General features: G+C 32.7%; 3 protein-coding genes across 6 annotated transcripts; 2 read left to right on the plus strand and 1 right to left on the minus strand.

The window, feature by feature from the left end:
- The first annotated feature begins 6,223 nt into the window (after nucleotides 1–6,223).
- On the plus strand, nucleotides 6,224–9,207 carry LOC112519537 (universal stress protein in QAH/OAS sulfhydrylase 3'region-like). Of its 2 annotated transcripts, XM_025127725.1 has the most exons (4): nucleotides 6,224–6,581; nucleotides 7,272–7,375; nucleotides 8,691–8,809; nucleotides 8,888–9,207. In XM_025127725.1, exons 1-4 carry the CDS (start codon nucleotides 6,248–6,250, stop codon nucleotides 8,970–8,972), a joined length of 642 nt encoding a protein of 213 aa, XP_024983493.1. In that variant the 5' UTR covers nucleotides 6,224–6,247; the 3' UTR covers nucleotides 8,973–9,207. The 2 variants fall into 2 exon arrangements, with proteins under 2 accessions (XP_024983493.1, XP_024983494.1); XM_025127726.1 differs by lacking the exons at nucleotides 8,691–8,809; nucleotides 8,888–9,207 and adding an exon at nucleotides 8,525–8,684.
- A 4,288-nt stretch (nucleotides 9,208–13,495) lies between these two features.
- Nucleotides 13,496–16,001, plus strand: LOC112519538 (universal stress protein in QAH/OAS sulfhydrylase 3'region-like). Its single transcript, XM_025127727.1, has 4 exons — nucleotides 13,496–13,828; nucleotides 14,414–14,517; nucleotides 15,360–15,478; nucleotides 15,625–16,001. The coding sequence occupies exons 1-4, from the start codon at nucleotides 13,564–13,566 to the stop codon at nucleotides 15,713–15,715; spliced, it is 579 nt and encodes a 192-aa protein (XP_024983495.1). The 5' UTR covers nucleotides 13,496–13,563; the 3' UTR covers nucleotides 15,716–16,001.
- A 1,410-nt stretch (nucleotides 16,002–17,411) lies between these two features.
- On the minus strand, nucleotides 17,412–25,666 carry LOC112519055 (rhomboid-like protein 15). Of its 3 annotated transcripts, none has more exons than XM_025126993.1 (13): nucleotides 25,533–25,666; nucleotides 23,073–23,238; nucleotides 22,559–22,862; nucleotides 22,272–22,304; nucleotides 22,089–22,180; nucleotides 21,926–21,999; nucleotides 19,805–19,899; nucleotides 19,651–19,720; nucleotides 19,080–19,255; nucleotides 18,622–18,676; nucleotides 18,418–18,474; nucleotides 18,248–18,322; nucleotides 17,412–17,722 (listed from the first exon to the last, which is right to left on the minus strand). In XM_025126993.1, the coding sequence occupies exons 1-13, from the start codon at nucleotides 25,554–25,556 to the stop codon at nucleotides 17,717–17,719; spliced, it is 1,227 nt and encodes a 408-aa protein (XP_024982761.1). In that variant the 5' UTR covers nucleotides 25,557–25,666; the 3' UTR covers nucleotides 17,412–17,716. The 3 variants fall into 3 exon arrangements, with proteins under 3 accessions (XP_024982761.1, XP_024982762.1, XP_024982760.1); XM_025126994.1 differs by lacking the exon at nucleotides 17,412–17,722 and having other exon boundaries at nucleotides 18,236–18,322; nucleotides 23,073–23,114; nucleotides 23,210–23,238; nucleotides 25,533–25,645; XM_025126992.1 differs by lacking the exon at nucleotides 17,412–17,722 and having other exon boundaries at nucleotides 18,236–18,322.
- Between the last annotated feature and the right edge of the window lie 396 nt (nucleotides 25,667–26,062).

A 26,062-nucleotide genomic window follows, 5' to 3' on the forward strand; every position in this document is an offset into this window, starting at 1 on the left:
AAATTAACTCCAATTTTGATATAATAGTTTTTGGAATAAACATAAATATAATAGAATAAAATAAAACAGGTGTGTTCCATCCTCACTTCATGGAACAAGCTTGTATTTTACTAATATATATACTATATCATAAAGCATTCGAGGTAAAGTCTTAAAAACCATTTTTTATATATCAAATATTGTTTATCGATACATATTACTTGAAATTCAAGATTACAAGTAAATAGTGCATAAGTATAATGTAACACCCTCCTTTCAAATACAAGGTGTCACGTAATAAAATAAAATAAAATCCAAATTCTAGCGGCTAATAAAGCCTTATCGCAGCGAAAGTCTTACAATAATTTAATCGTAAATAAATGTCTCAAAATTAACCCATCCCATATCGGGTTACATTACAATAAATTCAGTTAAGCTAATACGAATTCTATAATTCATAACTCGAATAAAATTTTTAACTCCTACGCAGAACCCTTGCCCTTTTCCGTTCTTGAATACTCAGCTCATGAGATGCATACTAATAGTCAGTTTTATAAAGCTCGGTGAGTTCATGGTTTTCATGCACAATCATACATTTCACATCATGCATAAATAAATAATACTCCAAATAAAATAATATGCACATTTGTTTTAAACCCTTTTGAAATAATAATGAGATCTCTTAATTTTCCCATCGGGTTAAGGTCTTACCGTTATCGGCACTTCCCCGGGTTACACGGCTATCCCTTGTCCGGTTACCCCTCCCTAGGATGTACCATCCCTTATGACTTTTGACCCCTTTCCATACCCGACAAAATAGAATAACATGCTAATTGATGTTTTTAAAATAAAACATGCAAACAAATAGCATGCAACCCACAATAATAATTTATATACATGTATTAAACCCATAAACATGTACATAAGAAAAATAATATTGTAATGCTCAAATAATTTGTACATAAGCATGCATCCCAATTAAAATCTCATGAAGACTCGCCTGACTAATAATCTTATCGATGCTTGAACGCTTATGAAACCGAATTCTCACCCTCGATTCGCAGTCTCGTTCTTCCCCGAATTCCCGTCTTTTTTTTTTCTTTTCTTCAAGCCTTTCTAAAGGCTACTACACACACCTATTTATACACCCTCTCAATATATATATTTTTTTAAAAATTTAATTCCAAACAACTTCTTTTGCATAAAATAAGGAATTATTTAAATTTTAAAAACCAAACTTCTGGTATCAGAGCCGATTCTTGTACCATCGGGATGGTGGGGCAAACCTCATCGGGTATGATGAGTCCTCGAGAGGGGATGTTTGTAACATCTTAGGCAAATCCCACATTGCCGATGACAAGGAGGAAGATTCTGGATAAACATGACGAGGACGTCAGAAGTTTAAGTGGGGGAGTTTGTAACAACTCGTCCCACATGTATAGAAAGTGAGAATTGTTAACTCCTTATAAGTCCCAAGTAGTGGGCTACTAATAACTTCCACCATGGTTTTAAGTTGCATTCGAAGTTATTGGGCTAGTTCGTTGCTTTGGGCTTTGGGGTGTTACATATAACTCTTTAGAATTGCATGTTTGAATTAACATAACTAAGTGATGAATATAATCAAACACAAAATAAACATTTGTTTTAAATATAATATATCTAAAATATAATTAAGATAATCATTAAACTCATAATACTTCATCATTATCTTCATAAAACATTGTGTAGCCGAAATAAATTACATCTTCATTAGTAATCTAAAAAAATTAAATTATAAAAAAAATATCTGAAATAAATTATACAAGAAACGATAACTTTCAACATCAAAATACTCCATAAAATTGATAAACAACCGAAAATACTTTCACTTTCTCAACACTATACAAACTATATTATAAAGCCAACAGGAACAAATAATAAGACATACATTAAAATCAAGATGTATCATGCTACATTGTACGGTACAGTTCTAGTAACTTTAAAATAAAAATTAATTCCCTTATAAATTATCAAATACGCCTTCGTCCTTACATGGTACTCATCCTTTAAATTGTATTTATTGTATTGTATATTTATTTAAACTTTCACTTTGATATATTCAAACTATTATTATTATATGATTCATTTATTTTAATTAATTTATATAATTTATTAAATATTAATGATAAAAAAATTATAAAAGGTATTAAACAAAAATTCGAAAGTACGCAATTTTTTTTATTTTTATGTCATTTTAATCGTTTGACATAAATTTTTTAATGATATATTTTGTTTATAAAAGTATTTATTTTATTATAGTTTGGTAAATTGGTCATTTTATATGTTCAGTTATGTCTTATCAAATGTTGTGTTATTCCGGGTTTGGTCATTGCGACCCTATTACTATGATTTTCATAAATGAAGTAATACTTAAATCTCGTGCTAAAGAATCTATTAGAACAAAACCTATATTTTCTATATTTTATAAAAAGATTTTTTTCGATATGCTCTCATAATATTAATTATATTTATTAAAATTAAAATATTTAAGATGGTTATTACTTTAATGAACTTTAAAAAAAATTATATGAAATAGTAATTTTCAACAGTTTTTTTTAATTATAAAATAATAATTTTTAACAAACTTTATATAAATAATAAGTTCCAACAAATTTTATACAAATCAGTAATTTTTAACAAACTTTTCATTAACGACAGTATTCAATAAACTTTTTATAAAACAATATCTTCCAACAAACTTTTTACAAAATATATGAATTGCAATAAATAATCTAAAATAATTTGGAATTTGATTACACTTTACTCCCAAGTATATATTATCCATAGAGGTTCAAATGCGGTGACTCCGAACTATCACGAAGCGGTGGTCATTATGGGATTAGTTGGCTCGCATAGTGGTTTTGTTGGGTCATTGACCAACATCTTTTTAAATCGAAACATGGTGCTAACTGCTACACTATAAAGAAATAAGTTGCACATTCTTCATCAACAATCGTTTTTGGCGTAATGATAAGCATTTGAATCATAACATGTGGTATCAAAGCAGGTCACGGATTCGAATCCATGAAGTGCATAATAATGTCAAAGGCATGTTGTGCAGCCATTGTCTTTCTAGCGAATATCTTGTTAGTGCTGGCAAATGATGTGGGGGATTTTGTGTCATTAATCAGCTTATTCATAAATCATAACGTGGCGCTGATTGTTACACTATATGGAAACAAATTGCACATTATCTATCAACAATTGCTTTTGACGTAGTTGTAAACGCTTGGATTCTGACAGGTTTTGTAAGGAAATAAGTTGCACCTTCTCCATCAGCAATTGTTTTTGGCGTAGTGGTAAGCGTTTGGATCCTGACAGGTTTAGATATCCAGGTTAATAAAAAAAATTAAAAAAAAACATTCCTCTTTTTTAGATTTTAATATTGGATTTTACATAGTCATTTAATACTTTGTTTGATGTATAAATGATATTATGACATTGGAGAAATACAAGGTGAGACAAAATATGATAAAATCCCAATTTAATTGGATAAAATTAGAGTTCTTTATTCCACCCAAAAAAGTATAACAATGATAATAAAAAATTACTATTTCACCCCTATAACATAATAAAATAAAAAATTATTATATATACACATTAAGTTATATATACAAATTAAATTATATATATATATATATATATATATATATACTTGTAATTTTTATTTTTAAGTAATATACATCAATAAACAGTATTTCATGCATAAAAGATGATTTTTAAGAGTTTTTGTCAAATGTTTTTTTAATATTGTATAGAGGGTCATTAGGAATAACTAAAAAAGTACTCGCGCAATACAGCAAGATAAATCTCCATCTTAATGTTTAATTTTTAATATTTGTCTCTATTGATATAATACGATTTTATGCGTTTTTGAGAAGGTGATAATGTTTTTATTTTGAATGAAATGTAAATTTGAAGATAGCATAAAATTTTGAAAAAAATAAAATCGATATTAATATCAAATTAACTATTTAATAGCTCTTTTTTTCTTAATGTAATTTCTTTAATTCAATTTTTTATTATAATTTAATTTAGATTTAATAACAAAGTAATTTATTTTGGTTTAATAATATGATTTTTTATAAAGATAATAATTAAATATTATGTTATAACTCAATAATTATTTTAATTATATTTTAGATATTCTATATTTAAAATAGATGTTTATCATGTATTTTATTATGTTTATCTGTAGTTATTTACACGAATTTAAAAAATGAAGCTTTAATAAGTTGTACTTACGCAAAATTACATGTAATCTTGAATTTTAAGTAACATGCATCAATATACAATACTTTATGCATAAAAAATGGTTTTTAAGAGTTTTTATCAAATGCTTTATAATATAGTATAGATAAGTTATATATATATTTTAATATTTTTAATATAAAAATAAATAAAAATGAAAATACTAGAATATTAAAATACCCTTAATTTAATAAAGCTTTTTTAACGAAGTTAGGGGGGAAAAACTTTCTACGTAGATTCTATAAAACCACAAGGACGAAAATGTAATTAACTTAAAATTTTGAGAAGCTTTTAGTTGACTTTTGAGATTTTGAGTAAATTACAAATTTAGTCATGTGGTTATCGTTTATTTACAGAAATAGTACCTATAACTTCATTTAATATAAAATATCCCTTTAGGTCTACATTTTTTTTTAAATTGATCTCACTTTAACGTCCATTTACTTTTCTCAATTAAAATCAATGTTATGATTTGGTTCTTTTCGTTTTTTATTGTTTTAAAGACAAAAAATTGATAAAATAACAAAAATGACCCTTATTTAATGGAAATTTGTAATGATCGTTAAAGAGAGAGATCAATATTGAACGTTTTTATTAACCATGATGATAATCTTATAATTTCAAAATTGTAAGGACCAAAACTTAGTTTTTACAAACCTCTTGAACCAAATTTGTAGTATGCTATGAATAATATTTGGAGTAAATTTACATTTTTAGTCCTTGTGGTTTGCTAAAAGTTGTGATTTTTGTCCGGATAAATTGCATGAAAAAATAATGTACTTTAACTTGATTCATATTTTGGGTAACATACTTTCAAAACTTTAATTTTGTTATATAATATGTAAAATTTTAAATATTTAAATATCTGGATAACCGGTTGAAATCTAATTTTAAATTAAAAAATTCATGTCATTAACCACGTCAGCAAATAATACTAACATCACTCGCCACATCAGCATGATAACCGATTAATGCTTCAACCGGTTACCAGGGTACTTAAATGTTTAAAACTTTACATCTTAGGTACCAAAATAAAAATTCTAAAAGTACGATACTTAAAATATAAATCAAACTAAAATACGTTACTTTTTCATGTAATTTGTCTTTTTTATACTTTGTGACTTATAAATAAGTTTTTTTCATCTATATAGTAGGGGTGCTACAAAACCCGATCAACCCAACCCAACCCAACACGAAATAACTTAACTCGAAGCAACCGATGTCTTATCGAGTTGTAAAATTTTCAAACCATAGGTATTGGGTTGATATTGGATTGCTATTATTTGAACCCAACCTAACCCGATAACTTTTTATTTATTGGATTTAATATGATCGTTAAATTTCTATTAATATATACATTAGACAATTAAACTATCACGTACGCTCTTCATATACACATATTTTCAATATATTCACATATATGTATAATTCATTCGTATATATGTTCAGTAACTGTGAACATATATATGTAAACTGAGAAAATTAACTGAATGTGATATACGTAAAAAAATGAATAAATTGTATCAAATGGTTGATGATGAAAAGAAATTATGAGTAGAAAAACAACATTTTCAAGGTTAAAATAATATTTTAATGTACCAAATTATCAACCCGACCAACCCCGTACGGATTGGGTTGCACTTTGGTTTGGGTTAAGATTTTTCAAACCACAAACATTAAATTATATTGTTCAAATGTATTCAACCCAATCAACCCAACCCATAAACACACCTACTATATAGTCTATAATCCATTCACGCTTCCATGCTATTCTTTTTACTTTACCACAAATTTTTTTTGCAAAATTTCAAAACTATAATGCTCGTGAAAACTGTCCACGTAAGAATACAATAATGCCACGTGTATTGCTGTTTGCCACGTATGCCGATTAATTGGTCTTATATGATAGAAGTCGGTCTTGAGTCGCGTTTGGAAGCATGCGTCAAGCACTTCGATCGACACTTTCAACGAAACTAAAATGGAGGTCGAGAGAACAGGTGAGAATGGAGAGCGGCGGAAGACGACGGAGCAACCGCCGTTGCGGAACCCGTTGATGGCGGAGGAGAGGAGGAAGAAGAGGCCGACGGTGATGGTAGCAGTGGACGAGAGTGATATGAGCTTATACGCTCTGAAATGGACCGTTGAAAACCTATTCAACAAGCCTGCCGCCGTCGCCGTATCTCCGACTCCGGCCACCGGTGAACAAATCCCTTTGGCGGAACCGGATCCGGATCCGGAACCGGAACATGGGATGATCACCGTTGCTCATGTCATTCAACCTTTCGAGCGCTATGCCATCCCTTCTGAGGCTTGTTCGTACTTTGAATTATATTCACACTCTACCCCCTTTGGTTTTCCTTTTTTATTAAAATAGCACCTTTATCTTTTGAAAATTACAATTAGGTTAGGTACACGTTTTTTTCAAATTATCAAAGGGTCGTTTACCCAAGCGATGATCGAGTAAGCATTAACGGATAAAATTCAACACTATAACTTATTTTGTTGGATAAGCTTGCATCCCTGTATACAACAATTTACCCCGTTGACACCCAAGCGGTAACTAGGTGGAAGTCGTCATCCTCACCTGCCCCAATAAGACTAGACTCGTATTACCCATCGTTCTTATCAAATAAGATTCTTGATTCTTGTCACCTTCATCTAGTAAGGTAATGTAATTGGTAAGCGTTTATTGGATAAGATTCTTGATCATCTGGTAAGTAATGTGATTTGATAAGCGTTTATTGAGTAAGCATTTTATAACGGTCCATAAGACAAACTTTTTTACATGTTGTCATCAAGCGATACTCATTTTCCTATTAAAAAGATGCAATAAAGTTTCAAGATATCGACAACTGCCACGATGATATACACTACTAGAAAACTGGGTGTTTTCGGCTGCTTTTCCACCGGACCAAATCCACACCGGCTAACAAAAAAAGTCAACTTTCGTTGATGACTTTCGTTCTCTAATCATTATATAATGTATTTTTCTTGTTATGTAGCAATGTACGTGTCCTCCGCGATGGTGGAGTCCGTAAGAAGAGCGCAACGGCAAAACGCGTCCGCACTTCTCTCTCGTGCATTGAAAGTTTGTAAAGAAATGAAGGTAATTGGCAACCATTTTATATAAATTATCGATGCGTTAGTTTATAACAAAACTACAAATACAATGATTAGAGTACTAAACACAAAATTTCGTATTAATTTCCTCTTTAACGATGGTTAGAACATGTGTTTAATACCGAGTGGTTTCACTTTAAAGTGGATCAAGACCCGTAAATTAGGCCACCAAATGTGTTTTCAGTCGAATTCTACTTTCTCAGAGAGATTATTTAAGTTTTTTAGTTGATTTCGATGGACTATTTTGCTTATTTTGGTTGTTTTTTTTTGTTTGTATTTTCTAATATCTAACACCTCTCAATGTTTAAAGGGTGCATCTTTTATATCCAAAAAAAAGTAACTTACGTAAATCAGTTGAACGAGTGCACGTGATCCCTTTCAACCAATGTCCGACTAGAGATGACCAGAAGGTTTGGTGTATCGGGGATCACAATCTCATCCCCGTTGGGGAGTCAGATTCCATCCCCATCCCCATCCCCATCAGGGAATCGGAGACTTTTCCTTGTCTATACACTTTAATTTTTTACGTAATGAGTTTATATATTATGTGTATGAATGCATATTTTTATGTATAAACGACATATAATGCTAAAATATTAATTACTCAAATTTTAATTGTTGGATTTATATAAGGGTAATATAAAAAACGTAGTTCGAACACAAATATATTAATTACAATATGTAGTATTTTTTTTATTAACCTGAATATTCAATCCGCTAGCGAGCCGACTAATCCTAGGGTGACCACCTGCTGCAGATAGCCCGAAGTCACCGTATTTGAACCTCCGTGGCCACAAGGAGATTTTTTTTCCTCATCGAATTTGAACCTGAGACCTCCAAGTACTTTTGACCTTTGGAGCCAAGCTCAAACCAATATGTAATGATTTTAAGTTTTATATAATCACGTCTTTATATCAACAAAAGTTTCCCATAAACAAACAAATCAATGATGTAACCTTTTTACAGGTTTTCATTATGGAAAAATTGATTATATTTACACATTGTATAGACTAATTAGGTTTCTTGGTGTATTATTATACTTGGTATATACATACATAAAAATGTATAACTAATAGTCGATGTCGGGTTTGGGGTTGGGATGAAGGGTATCCTCATCTCTGTTTTATAAATTCAAGGATTTCCCATCCCCATCCCTGGTCAACTGCTCGGGGATTCTCCGGTCAAAAGGGGGCAGGTATCGGGTTCCTCTCGGGTGTGGAGTTTTTTGTCATCTCTATATATGACCCTGTGTATATGAGTTATGAAAAACGTGATCTAGTTTTTGGGTCGTTTATGTGTAGATCAAAGCAGAAACCCTAATTTTGGAAGGGGACCCTAAAGAGATGATTTGTGAAGTTGTGGAACAAATGCATATTGATCTTCTCGTCGTTGGTAGTCGTGGTCTCGGCACAATCAAAAGGTAATTGAAAAGTAATCAACGGGCCAACGTTGTTTTAAAAGTAAAACGGTCTGTTGGATGATGACTTAATTCATGCAGCGCTTTCTTGGGAAGCATAAGTGATTTCTGTGCGCATCATGCACGATGCCCGATATTGATAGTAAAGCCTCCCCGCCACAAGTAACTTTGTCCGCAACTCAACTCGAGAAGTGGTCGATCTTGATGGTATGTCGAATGTTGTTTTCGCCTTGTGGTTTTTGTTTTAAATGTTACGATAATTTAGTTTGTGAAAGATACTGAATGGAGAACATGTGTGATTTGAGCATAGCGAAAAAATTAAGTTGTTTATATTGATCAATATGTATGTATGATCTAAAATAAAGTGTTTTTTAGTTACTGTGCTGAATAAACAAAGTGAATGTCAATAATATAGACGTCTAACATTATTTGTGCGTTTATATATGTGTGTGTGTATATATATATATATATATATATATATATATATATATATATGAAGGAAAATGATAATTAAATAAAAATCATAAAACATTATAAACCCATGAAAAGTAATATAATTTTTTTTATATGATTTTTTTCATCAAAAGCTATGATTTAAGATATTTTTTTACATATATTTATGTTCTATTTTATGAAAAAAATAACATGTGAAAACCTTTTTAGGTTCATTTAGTGAAATGAAAAATATGCGTCAATCATATTATGAAACAATAGTAGAGAAGCATATATTTTAATTCTAGCATTTGAGGAAATAGTATGTAGAAAAAACTTTTTAAACCACTTCTTATTGGTTTGTAGCATTTTTGTGGTTCTCATTTGATTTAACAGACACACACATATATATGGTTGGATTTCGGTGATAAGAAGGGTTAAGTTGAGAAGCGTAAGAAGAGATCTCTATCTTTTGATGCATATTAGAATTAGAATCGGATGCACCCATATGCATCCGATTGATCCTCATATCAAGCGCAATTCATGGGTAGTCTGAGATTAAAGGTGATCAAGGAACCAAAACTCTTATCACGCTTATCATCTTAACTTTATTCTCACACGATTCTTTGCGTATATATATATATATATATATATATATATATATATATATATATATATATTCATAGGTTTATTTGAGAAGTAGAGATTTGATTCTTGTCCTTCATCTGGTCAAGATTTTGCGGCTTTGACTGTGAAGTGCCGGATAATTCCCTGCATGATATGCGGGAGATCGAGGAGTAGTTTCAACACTTTCATAAATAGATGGCAAAACAAGTGCATATGTGAATCCATATGATTCACATATGAACTATATGTTCATATGTGAACTCGTGTGAATTATGTATGAACTATTTAACTGATTACGTATGAACTAATTAACTAATTCACGTATGAACTATGGGTTCATATATGCACTTATGAGTTCACATCTAAACTATGGGTTCATGTATGCACTTATGAGTTCACATATACATTTGTTTGCCGCACTTTGTAAAAGTTACGAAACTACCCATTTATTTTTCGTTTGACCAGTCAAAGCCGCAAACCAATCTTGACCGTATGAAAGATTAAGATCACTTATTTACTTCTCAAATACTTATAACTTTTCAAATGAAAATGAATCTCTCTGGAGAAGATAGTTGATTTTTTAGAAGATGATTACATATGATACTATGTTCAAAAAGGTATAAACAACTTGATTAACATGACCAATGGTTGCGGGAGAGGTCGTTTGTTATGTGAAGGATCGAAGGAGAATAATGTAATTGACGAAAAGACGTGGTTCTTATTAGTCATTTGCAAACGATAAACGAAAAAGAAGGACCCCGAAGATCGAAAACTAGGTGTCGACTTTGGAGAGATTTAGGTCGATAAAACATAGCCATGAATCAAAAGCTTAGATAAAAAGGGGATGCCTTTTTGATCGATATGAATTGGCCTAAAAGCTATATCTTTTTTAATCTTTATTTCGCATTATTGTTCGATATAATACATTTTTTTTGGGGGGGGGGGGGGTCTTTTGGAAGACACGTGAGACACGATTTTTACGTGAAGCAAGACTATTTTTGAGAGACATGATTTTTACATTGTAAAAAAAGCCGAATCTTAACAGCAAAAACAAATGTGAATGTTACATTCACAATGTTTTTTCACAGTGTTTTGCTGTGAAGATTCAAATGTAAAAATCGTGTCTCATTTGCCTCACGAAAACAGTTTTGTCTCACATGATCCCAACTCTCTCTCTCTCTCTCTCTCTCTCTATATATATATATATATATATATATATATAGAGAGGATGTTTACTTTGCAAACCACGTTATTTGTACAAACCGTACAAACCTCATTCAACCAATCATAAATTTTCATTTTGTTCATTTTTTTATAATTATGAGAAGATGATTAATCATTTTTATTGTGGAAGGTGTTAATCATAGATATTATCAATTTCATTATTTTAATTTTTAAAAAAAATACATGAAACAGTTTCATTAAGTATTATATCAAACAATTTCAAAAAAAAAAATTATATGAAACAATTTCAAAAAAAGTATTATATGAAACAACTTAATCAAAAAAAGTATTATATGAAACAATTTCATAAAAAAATTCATAAGATTAAACAATGAAATCGACCGATGATTGTGGTTTGCATGGTTTGTACAAATTAGGTAGTTTGCATTTGATCGCTCATCTATATGTGTGTGTGTGTATATATATATATAATAGATTATAAATCAAATACAAATCATGCAAGGATTATAAACCATATAAAACAATCAATTAAGATATTTATGATAATGATGAATTTATAAGGAAGATGGTTAGAGTTTATTGATTATGATTAACGCTTTATATTAAGAAACAATCAATATATTAATGAAACCATATATTCATTGGACTAAATAGCCGATTGAAATTGGTTTATAACATTTGGTTCATTTGCATTTGATGGACCCCCCCCCCTCTCTCTCTCTCTATATATATATATATATATATATATATATATAGAAAGAGAGAGAAACAATGTCATTTATATAGAGCGTTTAAATCACTTTCAAACGCCCATCTAGTCTAATAAGTATATGGTTCTAACAATATCTTGAGTATTTTCTATTACTAGCGAACTATAATAGTATTCCATATTCAGATCATAATAAATGAGCTCTCATTATTTTTATAAATATCTCAATTGATTAATTTGTATGGTTTATATTTAAAACCCTCTCTACATGTACACACACACACACACACACACACACACAGAGAGAGAGAGAGAGATGTGCACATGTTCATATATGCATGTATGTATGTATAGACGAAAGATCATGTAAGAATAAGAGTTAATGTGAAAAGTGTACGAAGAGATCTGAACTCTTGATCAATTTTAATCTCATCCCCACCCTATTAATTGCATTATCACCGGAATTGATCCAGTACATCTCGGTGCATCACATTATTGTTGATCTTTAATTATGATTGATCCAATAGTAGTTATCCCATCCCTTCATTCTCACCGAAACCTAATAAAAATTAATACGATTACTGTTTCTTCAACGAAGTTTCTTTCAACGATAGTTAACAATATTTATTCATTACCGAATTCCAAACAATTTTAGCGAAATATATCCATTGGAATATGCATTTATTCGTGCAACTGAATTTTGATGAAAATATTATGAATATTTAATCAAAACAAAAATAAAAAAGCAAACAAAGTTTGTAAAAAAAAAAGAAAATTAAAGAAGTGGTGTGTCATAATTTAAAAAAAAGTTAAGATGATATCATGATATAAAGGGATATTGGCCCATGCTTCCTTTACATCATCCTTCGTTAAAAAGTAAAGGTAAACATGTCATAATACCATGTTATATATATATATATATATATATATATATATATATATCCATCAATTATAATTAGTATATAAATATTTTATACTATATATTAACCAACTATATTTGATATCAGCTTTTTTCGATTGGTATATGTTGATACGGTATTACCATGGTACACGACTTCTAGTACCACATTACCAACAACGTACAGATAGTCGGTACGATACTACTAATCAAGTATATTGGTACCGACTCAATTCTTACGATTGATATGAGAACTGGTTGGTTTGTCTTGGTAAAAAACTGAAACTCCTATAGAAACTTTTGATTTACATAATTTATAAGTTAAATTAATATATAGTTGTTTGTAAAATCAAAAAACTTTTGCAGGTGGTCATACTAAGATTAATCGGCTCGCATAGCGGGTTGGATATCGAAGTTAATAAAAAAACAATTAATCAGTAGTTAAATAATATTGATACAAATTTAAAGACAATATAACAAAATTGGTTTTATAAGACGTCGTCTAAACTGTATAGGTCATTAGGTGTCCTAATAAAATACTTTATTAGACTTAAGTTTAGAGAACCAAACTAAAATGCGTTTTTCTTAACAATTGTTACAATAAGTTTATAAGATGTTTATAGACGTTTTAACAAGATTTTTTTAAATGATTTTAAAATAAAGTTTCATATCACAATTTATTTTAAAATTGTCCTAAAAAGCTTGTTAAAAATGCTTAACTTTACAAACTTATTGTAACACTTTTAGACAAGAGGACGATACTAAAATATAATTTTAATTTAAAAAATATGAAAAAGTGAATTTGGTAATTTCGTATATATAGACGTAATACTCCTTGCCTTATCTGGACACTGAAACAAAGGTGGCAAAGGTGTTTATTTCAGAATTCTAGAGAGAGAGACGGAGATGGCGAATGCAAAGGAGGAGACGGCGGCGGCGGAGATGAAAACGGTGAACGGAGGGGAGGAGACGGCGGCGGAGGAGAAGTCAACAATGAAGATATGGATAGCTGTAGACGAGAGCGATGGAAGTTTCCACGCCCTCCAATGGGCTCTCGAACACCTCTTCCATCACTCCCCCACCGCCGATAAGGATCCTCCGTTTTCCGTCACGGTGGTTCACGTTCAACCTCCCTTTCAACCTTCTTACACCGCCCTCCCTGTTGGCCCTAGTAAGTAGTTATATATATCTTATTTTTGTGGGACCACGTAAATAATACTGAACTTTAACAATGAAACATAATAAAGGTAAACATTCATAGTGTTTTTCTCTGAAGTTTTGATGTTTTTTATATCTTCACAATTTTATGCTGTGAAGTTTCAATGTTATTTTATAGTCTTATGAAAACAGACTGATATCACGTGAACCCCACCTTGTTTACTATGTTAGAAAACATTTAACTCATGTTGTTAAAAGCTTTTATCATATTTAGAAAAATAAAAAGGCGAATTCACAGTGTTTTTGTTGTGAGGTTTCACTATTTTTTGTACCTTGACAATTTTATGCTGTGATGTTTCAGTGTTATTTTGTGGTCTCACAGATCTCATAACAAGAAGTCGTTCTCATGTGCACCCAACCCTGTTTACTATATTTGGACTCTATAAAACCAATTGAGAATGAACCAATCGCAAATTAGGATTTGTGGGTTTGAGTACTCGGCTTCAGAATTGAGAATCAAGATTTCTCGTGTTGTATTACACAGATACAGTTCTGGTTTAATATTATCTGTTTTTACAATTTAAATTTTTATTTATAGTTCTATTTACAACGCCCGGGATGAAGGAATCGGTTTTGAAAGCAGAGGAAGAAAGTGGCGCCAAAGTTCTCGCTCGTGCTACAGAATTGTGCGACGAACATAAGGTTGTTCAAAATTATATGTTATATCCTCCTAAACTTACCATATACCCTTTTTCATGAACACTCGGACAAAAATTCATACATATATGAACGTTAACATCATTAATTAAGGGTCGTTTACCATAACTTTTGAATCAAGAGACTCTATATGACCATTAAATTAGACTGGAAGGGTACTCGCACAATGCAGCGAGATACATCTCTATTTTAATTTTTTTTGTCTCCACCGATGTTATAATACGATTTTATGTGTTTTTGAGAATGCATAATGTTTTTATTTTTGAATAAAATATAAATATGAAGATATGATAAAAAAAATGAAAAAAAATATTTATATAAGTATCAAACTAACTATTTAAAATTTCTCTATTTTTTGTGTATTTCTTTAATTTTTTTATTTTTGGTTTAATAATATTCTTTTTATAAAGATAATAATTAAGTATTTTGTTAAAAGTCAATGACTATCCTAATTATATCTTAGATTTTTTATATTTAAATGCGATGTTTATCCTCTATTTGATTATGTTTATCCGCAGTTAGTTACACGAATTCAAAAATGGAGATTTAATAAGTTGTACATATGCATAATTTAATTGTAATCTTGAATTTTAAATAATATGCATCAGTAAACTGTATTTCATGCATAAAAAATGGTTTTTAATTTTTTTTATCAAATGCTTTATAATACAGTATAAATGAGCAAACGGTTGATATAGATACACACACACACACACACATAGATATGCCTTGTCAGTGGCACGCAATGCGAACCTTGAGTTACAGTACATCATTACAGCTGTTATAACGAGCCTTTGAAAACACTGATTATTTTACTGTATTAACAGATAAAAGCAGAGTATTTGGTATTAAAGGGAAAGCCAAAGGAAATATTAGTGGAAGCTGTGGAGCAAATGGATGTCGATCTTCTGGTTGTTGGCAGCAGAGGTCTTGGCCATATCAAAAGGTACCCTAAATCCTATTAATTTCAAAATAAATTTAAAAAATTGTTTAAAATTATTTAAAATATTATTTTAATAAAATGAAAAATATAACGAATCAAAATCAATATTATCAATATCTTGTAATAAATAACCTCGATTAATCACGTAGGGCCGTACTCGGAAGCATTAGTGATTATTGTGCACATCATGCGAAATGTCCCGTTCTAATCGTTCGTCCCCAAAAGGCGTTGTCGAGCTAATTCTCGTTGCTCCCTTTCCAAGGTGTCGTATAATCATAAGTAAGTTATGGCAAAGGCGGAACTTGAAGCCATACGTTCAATTGGTATTTGTTATGTTGTAAACCACTTATTGTGTCGTGGTAGTAAATGTGTGTAATCGAGTATATGTTGTTGAACTATGTATCTTAAGCACCTGAGTCATGTTCGGAACGTTTACGTTATTGTATATTATTCGTCTTTCATGTGTAAAAACGCTTGGTATCTTGTTTTTTCATAATTAATTTGATACCCAGATATCAGATATGAACCCTTCTCTGTATGATTGTATATCATAAAACATCTTCAATTCATCGTTCAAATAAAATTTTAATTCACGTTAAATGTTTCAATAGTATTCATTTAAACTCATGTTGAATTATCCCAGGAGAAAGTGATGAAGTTTTCATAACAAGGTATCGGGTTAAAAAATGCAGCTTCGCTAGATCACTGTGATCAGTACGATGTAAAGCTCTGGGTTAACACAAACCTTTGTTCCACGACATAAAATATATGTATCATTTGGAGGAAATACGACGACACATGCCAATCCTGAAGACGAAACAATTTTCATAATTGAACCAAAGCTAAAAAGAACCGCTTTGTTTCAAAACCGCATCATACTGACCGATTTGGCTTGACCCTGTTTGGTTTGATGTTTTGGCTTATGGGTAAAAACCTGACTAACCTAGTCAACTCAACCTAAAGCCATCTGGTAGCTAATTGAGCTGTAAAATATTCAAACCACGGGTATTGGGTTGAACATGGACGTTTCAATCTTTTTAGAGGTCTTGTTGCAAAATGAGATAAAACAGATACATACATAAATTACAAATTACAGAGGTGATGATGAGACGTATTACTTTTGTTTTCCAATAGAAATTAGAGGGCACTGAGGTGAGCTATAATTTTACATTCATTGATGAAATACCCTAAATAATGTAAAACTAAGCTCCAAAAATTTAGGGGTCCGGTCAAAATCACACATTTAACATGCTAAAGAACGGTACTGTGGTCGAAACTAATTATGTTAAAACTATTTTAACACAACCCAATACAATAAACCTATACCCATCTTATGTGTTACACGCATCTTCTGTTTAGACCCGTTTTTGATCTGCATGACTACGACAAACAACTAGTTAGCTCTTTTCATAATTATATCACAATTTTACCAGTAACTTTTTTTATTAACCTGGATATCCAACCCGCTATGCGAGCCGACTAATCCCAGGCGACCACTTGCTTTGCAAATAGCCCGGAGTCACCGCATTTGAAGCTCTATGGCCACAGGGGATTTTTATTCCTCCTTGGATTTGAACCTAAGATCTTCTGGTACTTTTGACCTTTAGAGTCAAGCTCAAACTAATCAGATAGTGGTTTTTCTTTTCCTATTTGAATGAATGTTCTGCTTTTCCTTGATGCTAGTCGAGCTTTTCCTTTGTTCCCCTGTGATGCTATTATGTCATAACCCCCGACCATCCCAACCCACAGGGGTTGGGTTATTCTTGAATATTTTTTTTAACAAGTTGAGATATTTCAAACGATACTAGTTGGATTGGGATGTTCAAACGCCTTAAAACCGGCCATCAACCAGTATTTTGTTGCCCAAAATTACGCATATACGCGATTAACCTCTGAATCCTTCTATAAAAAGCCCGAACCAAGAAACATACAAATTGGGAAGCCAACCCTGGATCGCATAAAATTTCAGCAGCAATCATATACAACCACTTTTAAGTACATAAAAAAGTGCAGTTTCCGATAAGCGGTGAGTCCTAGTCATCACACGCTAATTGCCCTAATCATTAACACGACAAGTTCACATTTTTTCGTTCTTCAAGTATATGATAGTCTAAATCAAAACTAAAGATCTGAAAGAAGGTACAGTTGGAAAGATCATTAGACATAGAGACAAATATCCACAAGCACGATGCCTCCCTAAGCCGGATATGCGTTTTTCCGTTAAGAAACAACCTTTTCAAGTCATCCCTGCACAATGCCAACCAAAATTTTCTCCATAGGTGGTTCAACACAAGTTTTTTAATTTATTTTTGGTAATTGTGGATGTCCGGGCCAACTTGCACGTACATCGACTAATCCCATTTGGGTTTGTTTGGTACATGGACAGGACAAGATAGGACAAGACTCGACGTGCGGAGAGTGATGTAGGCCGGTGAAAAAATTGTGAAAGGATATTAATTTGACATGGGTAGTTCTGTAATTTACCAATTTTGTCCCATCTATGTTACTTTTGTTCCATTGGTGGGACGGAAAAAATGCATTTTTATCTCACTTAGGTTCCGGATTTCCAGTCTAATATCACATCAAACATAGGACAAGAAGTTTTTGTATTGTCATGTCTCATCCGGTCCTATCCTGCGTACCATATGGGGACCGAAGACAACAACCAGGAAAATCCCGAGAGGCCCATAAGAAGGAACCACAAGGCATGGGTTTATTTACGAGTCAGGCTGGCCCTCAGGGTTTTTACAATACAAGCTTTCAGATACTTACCTGTTGGCTCATGAGTATTTCAACAGCTACATTCACATCTCCATCTGCAGCTGCTATGGCAACTTCCACCTGTGTCTGAAACAAACCGCAAAGCATCTTTCAAGAAACCAGGGAGGGAGGGAGGGAGGGAGGGAGGCAGGGGGGTATCTTTATAAGGATCATTGTTTTACCTTATCAAAACCCATTGCTAGAAGCTTTTGAATGTCTTCATCTGATGCAACTGTGACCTGCATTTATATAAAGTTACACAAGATATATATATATATATATATATATATATTTCTATATAAGTTGGTTCTAACCGACAACATTCCCAAAATAGGAACAAAAATAGATTTGATTTTTCGACTCTGAGATCAAAGATAGGATATAACCTGACTGACAGGGGAGCCCATAGTTGCAGCTGCTGTGTTATCTATCCCTGGCTGCCTAAAGTACAAACACCCAACAAAGATGATCCAATCAACTTTCAAATTGTTGTTTTGCTTCTTTTTGGTGGTTTAGAACCAGCATCCAAGAAAAAAAAACACAAACAGAGAAAAGCAGAATAGACATGATATAGTCAACGGGTAAATTGCAACTTCCATTTCAGCTGTTCATGGATGGGACCACCCGTTAGACCCGTCTGGTCTGCTAATCCTTTATTTTACATACGTTATATTTTTTATAGCTAAAATATCTTTTAGACCCGTTTATAGGGGTGGTATGGAAAAATTTTCAATCCCGCAAAAAAGGGTTTGGGTTCGCTATATTAGGACTGTTGGACAAAAAAATAGGTTAGGCCCGGCCTGTATCCGAACCGAGCCTGCAAATGATCACCTCTTTGTAGTACCTTCTATCATTTCTCTGCTGTCCTGCACCTATAGGTTCCTGAGTTGAAGGGCGGACAGGGGTTTCCAACAGTCTAGCCTGTAGGCTCGAGTCAGAACTGTTGTTGGATACTGTTTCCATTTGGGGTGCACCAAGTGTCCTTCCACGGCCAGGGAACCTGCTACTTTCTTCTGTTGACTGCATATAGTATGAAAAATAAGATGTAAAGCTATTGTCGTCTTTTAACTTTGAACGCCAAACTAGCATCTGCCAAGTTCATGAGTACTAAATACTCTCTTGCATTTCTAACACCAATTCTTTATATAGGTTGACATAGTTATCAATTTTTTCTTAAAAAATTAAACGTATTTATCTCTTGCTGACCCAGTAAGTGAAATAATATTGTTGACCAGGTACGTGCTAGGTCAGCAATATCAGTCATATCAGTCTTTAGGTAAACTAGCTAATGCTGACCGAGTCAGCCGTGCTGACCGAATCAGTGACAGTCAGCAATAGGTAAAGAGAGGGCCAAACATAATTGATTGCAAAACGGGCAGATGCAGCCTTGCTATAACGTTCAATTGATTGCATACCTGGGAAGGAACCTCTCTCCGTGGCATCCATGAAGACAAGTTTGACCACATATTCCCAGAAAGCGATTCACTGACAATTTTATAAATATATATCATCAGAGAGAAAATATTGCAAATAAGAGAACAAAATGCCGTGTGTTAGGGGACAAACTACCTGGATGCTGTATTACGAGTGGAATATGTAGGGATGTATCCAGAAGGCTCCCCACCTGTGCACATTATATATTTTGGTCTACGCACACAAGTTGACTGCAAAAGAACACACATTGGAATATAATCATCAGCAAAATTGTTAAGATATTACATCAAAGATGTTGACAGATGTATCTTATAGTTAAATTGTTAATGGGTGTGATTCTTTAATTGGATGTTAAGAATTTTAATGTACATGTGATCGTCTCAATCTATGCATGCTGGCGTTAATGACGCTACAATAAATTCAATACTTTAACCATGTATTGCTTTTCATCCCTTTTAATGAGTGTTTGTATGTATAGATGTGTGTGTGTGTGTGCATGTATAATTTCTTATAAACTTTCAGAAGTCATGCGCACCTTAAATAATAGTGTAGACAGATTTCATGATTTCCCAAAATTACTAATATTTTCATTTGGAGTATGCCAAATATCACTTCAAAACGAAACAACAAAGATTGTGTTACTTTTTCTATTTTCCATTTATTTGCATGATATTTTCAAGACAACTATCTTTACATGGTGTATGATTGACTTTTGTGTTTCTTCCTGGATGCATCTTGCCTGGTGATATTATTGAAAGGATGGAGATTGCACCACTTTTCTCATGTTAAAACCCTTTCTCCCTTCATTAATTGCCATTCAAATTTAGACATTTCATCAGGAGAGTTACAATTGTAACACCCACAAATTTATCAAGTATATTATCTATAATAAAATAAGATAAGGGTACGATAAAGTATGTTTACATAATGTACTAATGTAGCATTAGAATATTTGAGAATATATTGAATTTAAAATTAAATTCTAAAACGAGTATTGGAAATATATTAAAGTGTTTAAGGGAGCAATGAGGTTAACTTGAGAGATTTATAATTCATATTAATAAAACCGTTCCCATACATCCCCTCACTTTCACTCTCTCAGGAAGGAAAAAAATAAAGAACGAGAAGAAACGGGAAGAAGAAGAGAAAAACATAAAGAATACTCATTATTTGGAGGTAATGATTTCTTAGGATTTAGCTTTTGAATTCTTCACAGAACTTGTCCATATCATTGAAGAGAGCAACATACCCTAGCATACAAAAATTTGGTATGTCTTGGATTCAAGAAATTTAGTCATTTATAAGCGCCATTACGGCATCCTTCTGTATTAAGTTGGAAAATGGAAATTTTGGGTTTGTTTTGGTGAGAATATGTATAGATATATAAGTTAGTATATGTTTGAATGGTTTACGTGTATGTAAACTTTAGTTGATACTTTAGGGTTAAAATGTTTTAGGGTTTTAAGAATGATGAACTAATGAGGGTTATATGAGGGTTATACGTTGCAGTTTTGAAGTTATTTTAAAGGGAATTGAGATAATGAATTTAAACGATTAGTAATAGAATGTGATTCTGAGATGTTTCATAGGTCGAGGAACAATGCCTTGGATGATGGTAAAGGGGTTAGATTATCATCCACCCAACGAGGTTACTATGAGCATTTTTTAAATGAAACCAGATACACGTATTTGTTTTGTTAAGATTCAAATGATTTACAACTTCCATCATATTTGTTGTATACTTAAGCATGCTTAATTTGCTGTAATGAACATATGAGATATGTGGATTATGGAAACATAATTTATCGTAACAAACATGTGAGATATGTTGGATTGTGGATGCATATTGATAAAAAACTTGGAACGTGACACGTTCGCTGAAAGAATGGTACCCACTTGCCACTTGCCCCCTAGGTACTAAAACGTGGATCCTCATTCTCCCAATGCAAATTTAAAAAGATCTGTTTCTAGATGAGCACTCCTTGTAATACTATTTATAGAAATCTCTATTATATAATGAGTTATATTTTTCCTCACTATACAAATAAATTTAGGATCATGATGACGTCAATCTACCGGCATCTCATGTCAGTTAACTTCTCTCACTCTATTTCAAGATTTGATATGCTTTGTCTTCTATTTTGTTGGATGCAATATTTATATGAATCTTATAGGACCATCCATAAATTGCGTTAAATTGAATTTACAAAACTTATATACAATTTGAAGCTCAAAATGAATCGAAACAATACTTACAAGCCAAGAAGAGGATTCTATGCCCGAATAGAAAGAGCTCCCCGGTATTATAAAGTTGAATAATCCATAAGTGTCTGAAATCAAAATAAACATGTATTGTAAGAGACTACGAGCAAAGGGAGAGGGAAGTACACTTGTGACCATGAAGGGAAAAGAATCCTACATGCAAATCCAGATAAAATCCCACATAAGTGTCCAAGCAATGAAATGTTTGTCATGAGAAGCTGGAACACCACCAATAATATCCATGGATACCTGAAACATATTGCAAGCAATCACAACGTGGAAGTCTTAAATAATGCAAAAAATGAAAGAAAAAAAAAAAACTTAGGTGAAAAGTACTTACAACTTAGCAGGCACATTAAAAAGTCCAAACACACTGCAAAAAGAAAGAAATAGGTCAATCAGTAACATAGAAGCAAATCAAGATCGATTGAGATATGGGAATTTTTCTTTCAATTTATCCTAGCATCCATTAACTAAAGGAATGTAATCGATAACCAATCAGTCTTGGAAAGCACAAATAATCTTCAAATAAGTCTAAAAATATAGAAGCACGTAATATTATAGCTTTACCATTATCTATATGATACTACAAAATATCAATTTAGAGTCAACACTGAAGAAACTAACCTTCTAGATTGGACTCCATTTAGACTCGTCTCTATAACAATCATAGAGAAGAGAACGCCAGAGAAGCCAATCGCACACTCATCCATAAAATGGTAATACGAGTGAATGGGGTTGTAGGCAGCTATTAATGTAATTAGAAGGTGAAAAATAGCGCTGCTTGTAGCCAACAGAACAATCATGTACAACAAACGGATTGAGCCCATAACTCTCTCCAGCTCTGAGCCTAAAGGAACCAGGGCCAACATATTGAATACGAGATGAAGTATTGAACCATGAAAGAATATAGAAGTGAAAACCCTGTAAACTGCAAAAGAAATAGAAACCAAAACAAAGAGAAAAAGATTAAACAACCGCAAACCATAGTCCGTCCAGAGAAGTATATGGCATAGGGGAACACACTAGAGAATAAGGGAACAAGAAAAAACTGAAAGGATGCCTTATAGGACTTTAAAAACTAGATCATGCATAATAACATAGCAAGTGGTGATTATTCGGTCTAGAAATCATTACATACCTTGAAACTTTGAAATAACAGCAGAGGGCCAGAAACATACTTCTGCAAAAGAGTCATAGCCAACCAAAAGACAAACCAAGTAAATCACGGCACAAACTGCAACCACCACAGAAGTAAGGAATGGTATGCCTTCCCACCATTGCTTAAATCTTGTAGGAAACCCTGCCTGTTCAGACCAGAACTTACTCAGTATCAAGAGAACAGTGAATCAAATACTAATAGAAGCAAAAAACGGAAGTTCAGGCTGATTTGCTTTGAAACACTTCCCTTCTTCCTTCTTTTTGAAGTTAATTGAAATACACTAAGTCACTAACAACACGTGCCACGAAAAATTTATAAGGATATGAATCAATCGATTCACTTTTGGGATTTACATAGCATCCTCCACATGCTCTCCTATCCCAGGAAAACTCCATTTCCAGTCACTAACATCTCTCCTGACTACGGGGCTATATTAACATCAACAGGTCTCCAAGGTAGCTGGTACCTTGTTTACATAGTACAAAACATAGGTAATAAATGATTGCTGCACCATACCTTGTTATTTGTTCGATTTGGGATCAGCAATACATATGCCAGTTTAGAGCATGTGCATGCACGTAGACAGGTTGCCGGTAGGGCTGAGAGCCGAGACAGATCTTTTTTTGGCCTCGTATCTGCGTGTGTAACATGTTTGCAATATACCGATCTTAGTTTTTCTTCTTGTACAGTAGTTGCCAGTATTGAGTTCTTTGTGTTCCTTGTTTGTTTAACCTATTACCCTCGCATGTCGCATCTGTCCTCGATGTATTCTCTGTTTTGCTTTATAATTGTTGCTTCTTTATACACACAGTCTCTCACATGTAGTCTGCTTGCTTGTTCCTCTTAATTTTTATTTAGCAAGCCTGGGGTCTTCACGAAAACAACCTCTCTAACTCTTGGAGTAGAAGCAAAGTCTATGTACATCACTATATCTTACCCATCAAACCCTATCTCTGCACCAGGTTTACTGGGTTAATTTTATTTAATATTTGGTTATTGCGTTCGACTATGTTTTGTATGCTTTGTTTCTCGTGCAAATTGCAACGTTGACTCAACCATAGTTAAGGAAATTGTTTTGCTATTTGTTAAATATATAAAACAGTTAAACACCCTTCCGTTAAAAAAGAATAGATAGATTTTATGTATTAAAAAGAGGACGTCTATTTGCATGGAACAATATGGAAAGAAAAACGTTATAATTATGAAAATCTGTATACTGTTATGGGTCAAAAGCGACCTATCAATCCAGGAACTTCAAAAAAAATTAATGAATGATTGGTGTTTTGAAAGGGAAAGATGTTAGTTCCACAATCAAAAGGCAAAGATGTTCTTTCTCATTCAAGATTTCTTTATTGCCTTTTAGTTTAAAACTAAAAGAGTAGGTGGGAACACTGAATGTAACATTTAAAACTCAAATATTGTGTCATAACTTGTGTCTTTCATTATTGTCATCTATAGCATGTCTTTCAAACACCCTCCTCTTGTCACAAATCTCCCTTTGCCACTTATGCATCAAGAGGTCTACATTGCGGATAACACATCTCAAAGTGTGGATGTGCTAATTTAACTGGTTGCAAATGAATTTAAAAAGAAACTAAAAGTACTTAAAAAACTTTCAAGTTCCAACATTAGGGATGAAAAGAACATGCACATAAATAAAGGTTCGTAAATGACCACCAATTCAAGAACAACTATTTTGCGGAACCTACACCATGCCATACTACTTTGTAAGCATAAACTCCTCACTTTCAAAATAGAGTGTGTATCCAATCATTTATCCCCGACCCATAACTAGTTCCCTAGTTCCATTCCACCCAATCTCAGAGCCCAATTTTGGGTTAGGGTTAGGGTTAGGGTTAGTTCAGCATCTCTACACCCTGTATTCTTTCAATTGAGTTCAACAGTGGATTCTTCTCCATCCTGGTAGGTTAGTCTTGATTGTATTTCCAGGAAAGTTGATCCTTGTCTATTTATTTTCCTTCCACTTTTTTTTTTCCTTTCTGTTACAATTCTCCTTTTGCTTTAAGCTAGAGATCGAATCCAAGCTTTAAACCAATCAATGCGAAATCAAGAACAATCAAGAAATCCCACAACGAGACAAGGTTACGATTTTCCCGCAAACTTGATTAAATCTAATAATCAAATTAAAGAATAGACCAAGAACTACAAAAAACCACCCCATTTCCCTACACATTATCTTAGCACTTGAAACTTGATCTTACGACCACTTCGCAAAACCTACAACAAGTTCCGAATTGTTTAAATTCTCATCCAATTAACAAGAAACCGTTCGCACCAACTAATACCCTAACAATTCTTGCTGAAGAAAGAATTAAACACGAACACACACACGCAAAGAGAGTAAAATCGAAATACGCTTACTTCATATCAACTGAAGCAACAAAGAAGAAACGAGTACAAGGTGTTTGATGTTTTTACCTCCGATACAATGTTTGATCTCATCGTTCACTGCAAATTGCTTCGAAGAAATCGGCAGAGTGTTTTGAACGTTGATTCTTGGTTTACACTCACCGGTTGTTCTCGACGTCCGTAGCGTTTTGATCACAGTCCGATTATCAAACAGACCTTTCCAGATTAACATTTGGGCTTATTTATAACAAGGCCCATTAACAATTTAGATATTATTGCCATCTTTTAATTAACATTGGCCCGTTTACCAAATGTTTACTTGCATAAATGCTTGCTAAGTCATAATACCTTACCAAATGAATATGATAAGGATCAAGAATTTTACCTAGTAAAAATGAAGGCAGAGACCGAGATTCTTACTCGGTAAGTGATGACGACGACTCTTATTACAGTTAACGCTTACTGGGTAAATTATAAAATCTTACCCGGTTAGTAAGCGGTGGCGTTGAATTTTATCGTTAAGCATTTACCGGATAAGTGTTTAGGTAAACGACTCTTAGATTTTGAGAGAAGGGTTTGACGAATCTATGAGAATAAAA

Source organism: Cynara cardunculus (assembly GCF_001531365.2).
Source record: "Cynara cardunculus var. scolymus isolate 2C chromosome LG 10, CcrdV1, whole genome shotgun sequence".
Lineage (NCBI taxonomy): Eukaryota > Viridiplantae > Streptophyta > Magnoliopsida > Asterales > Asteraceae > Cynara > Cynara cardunculus.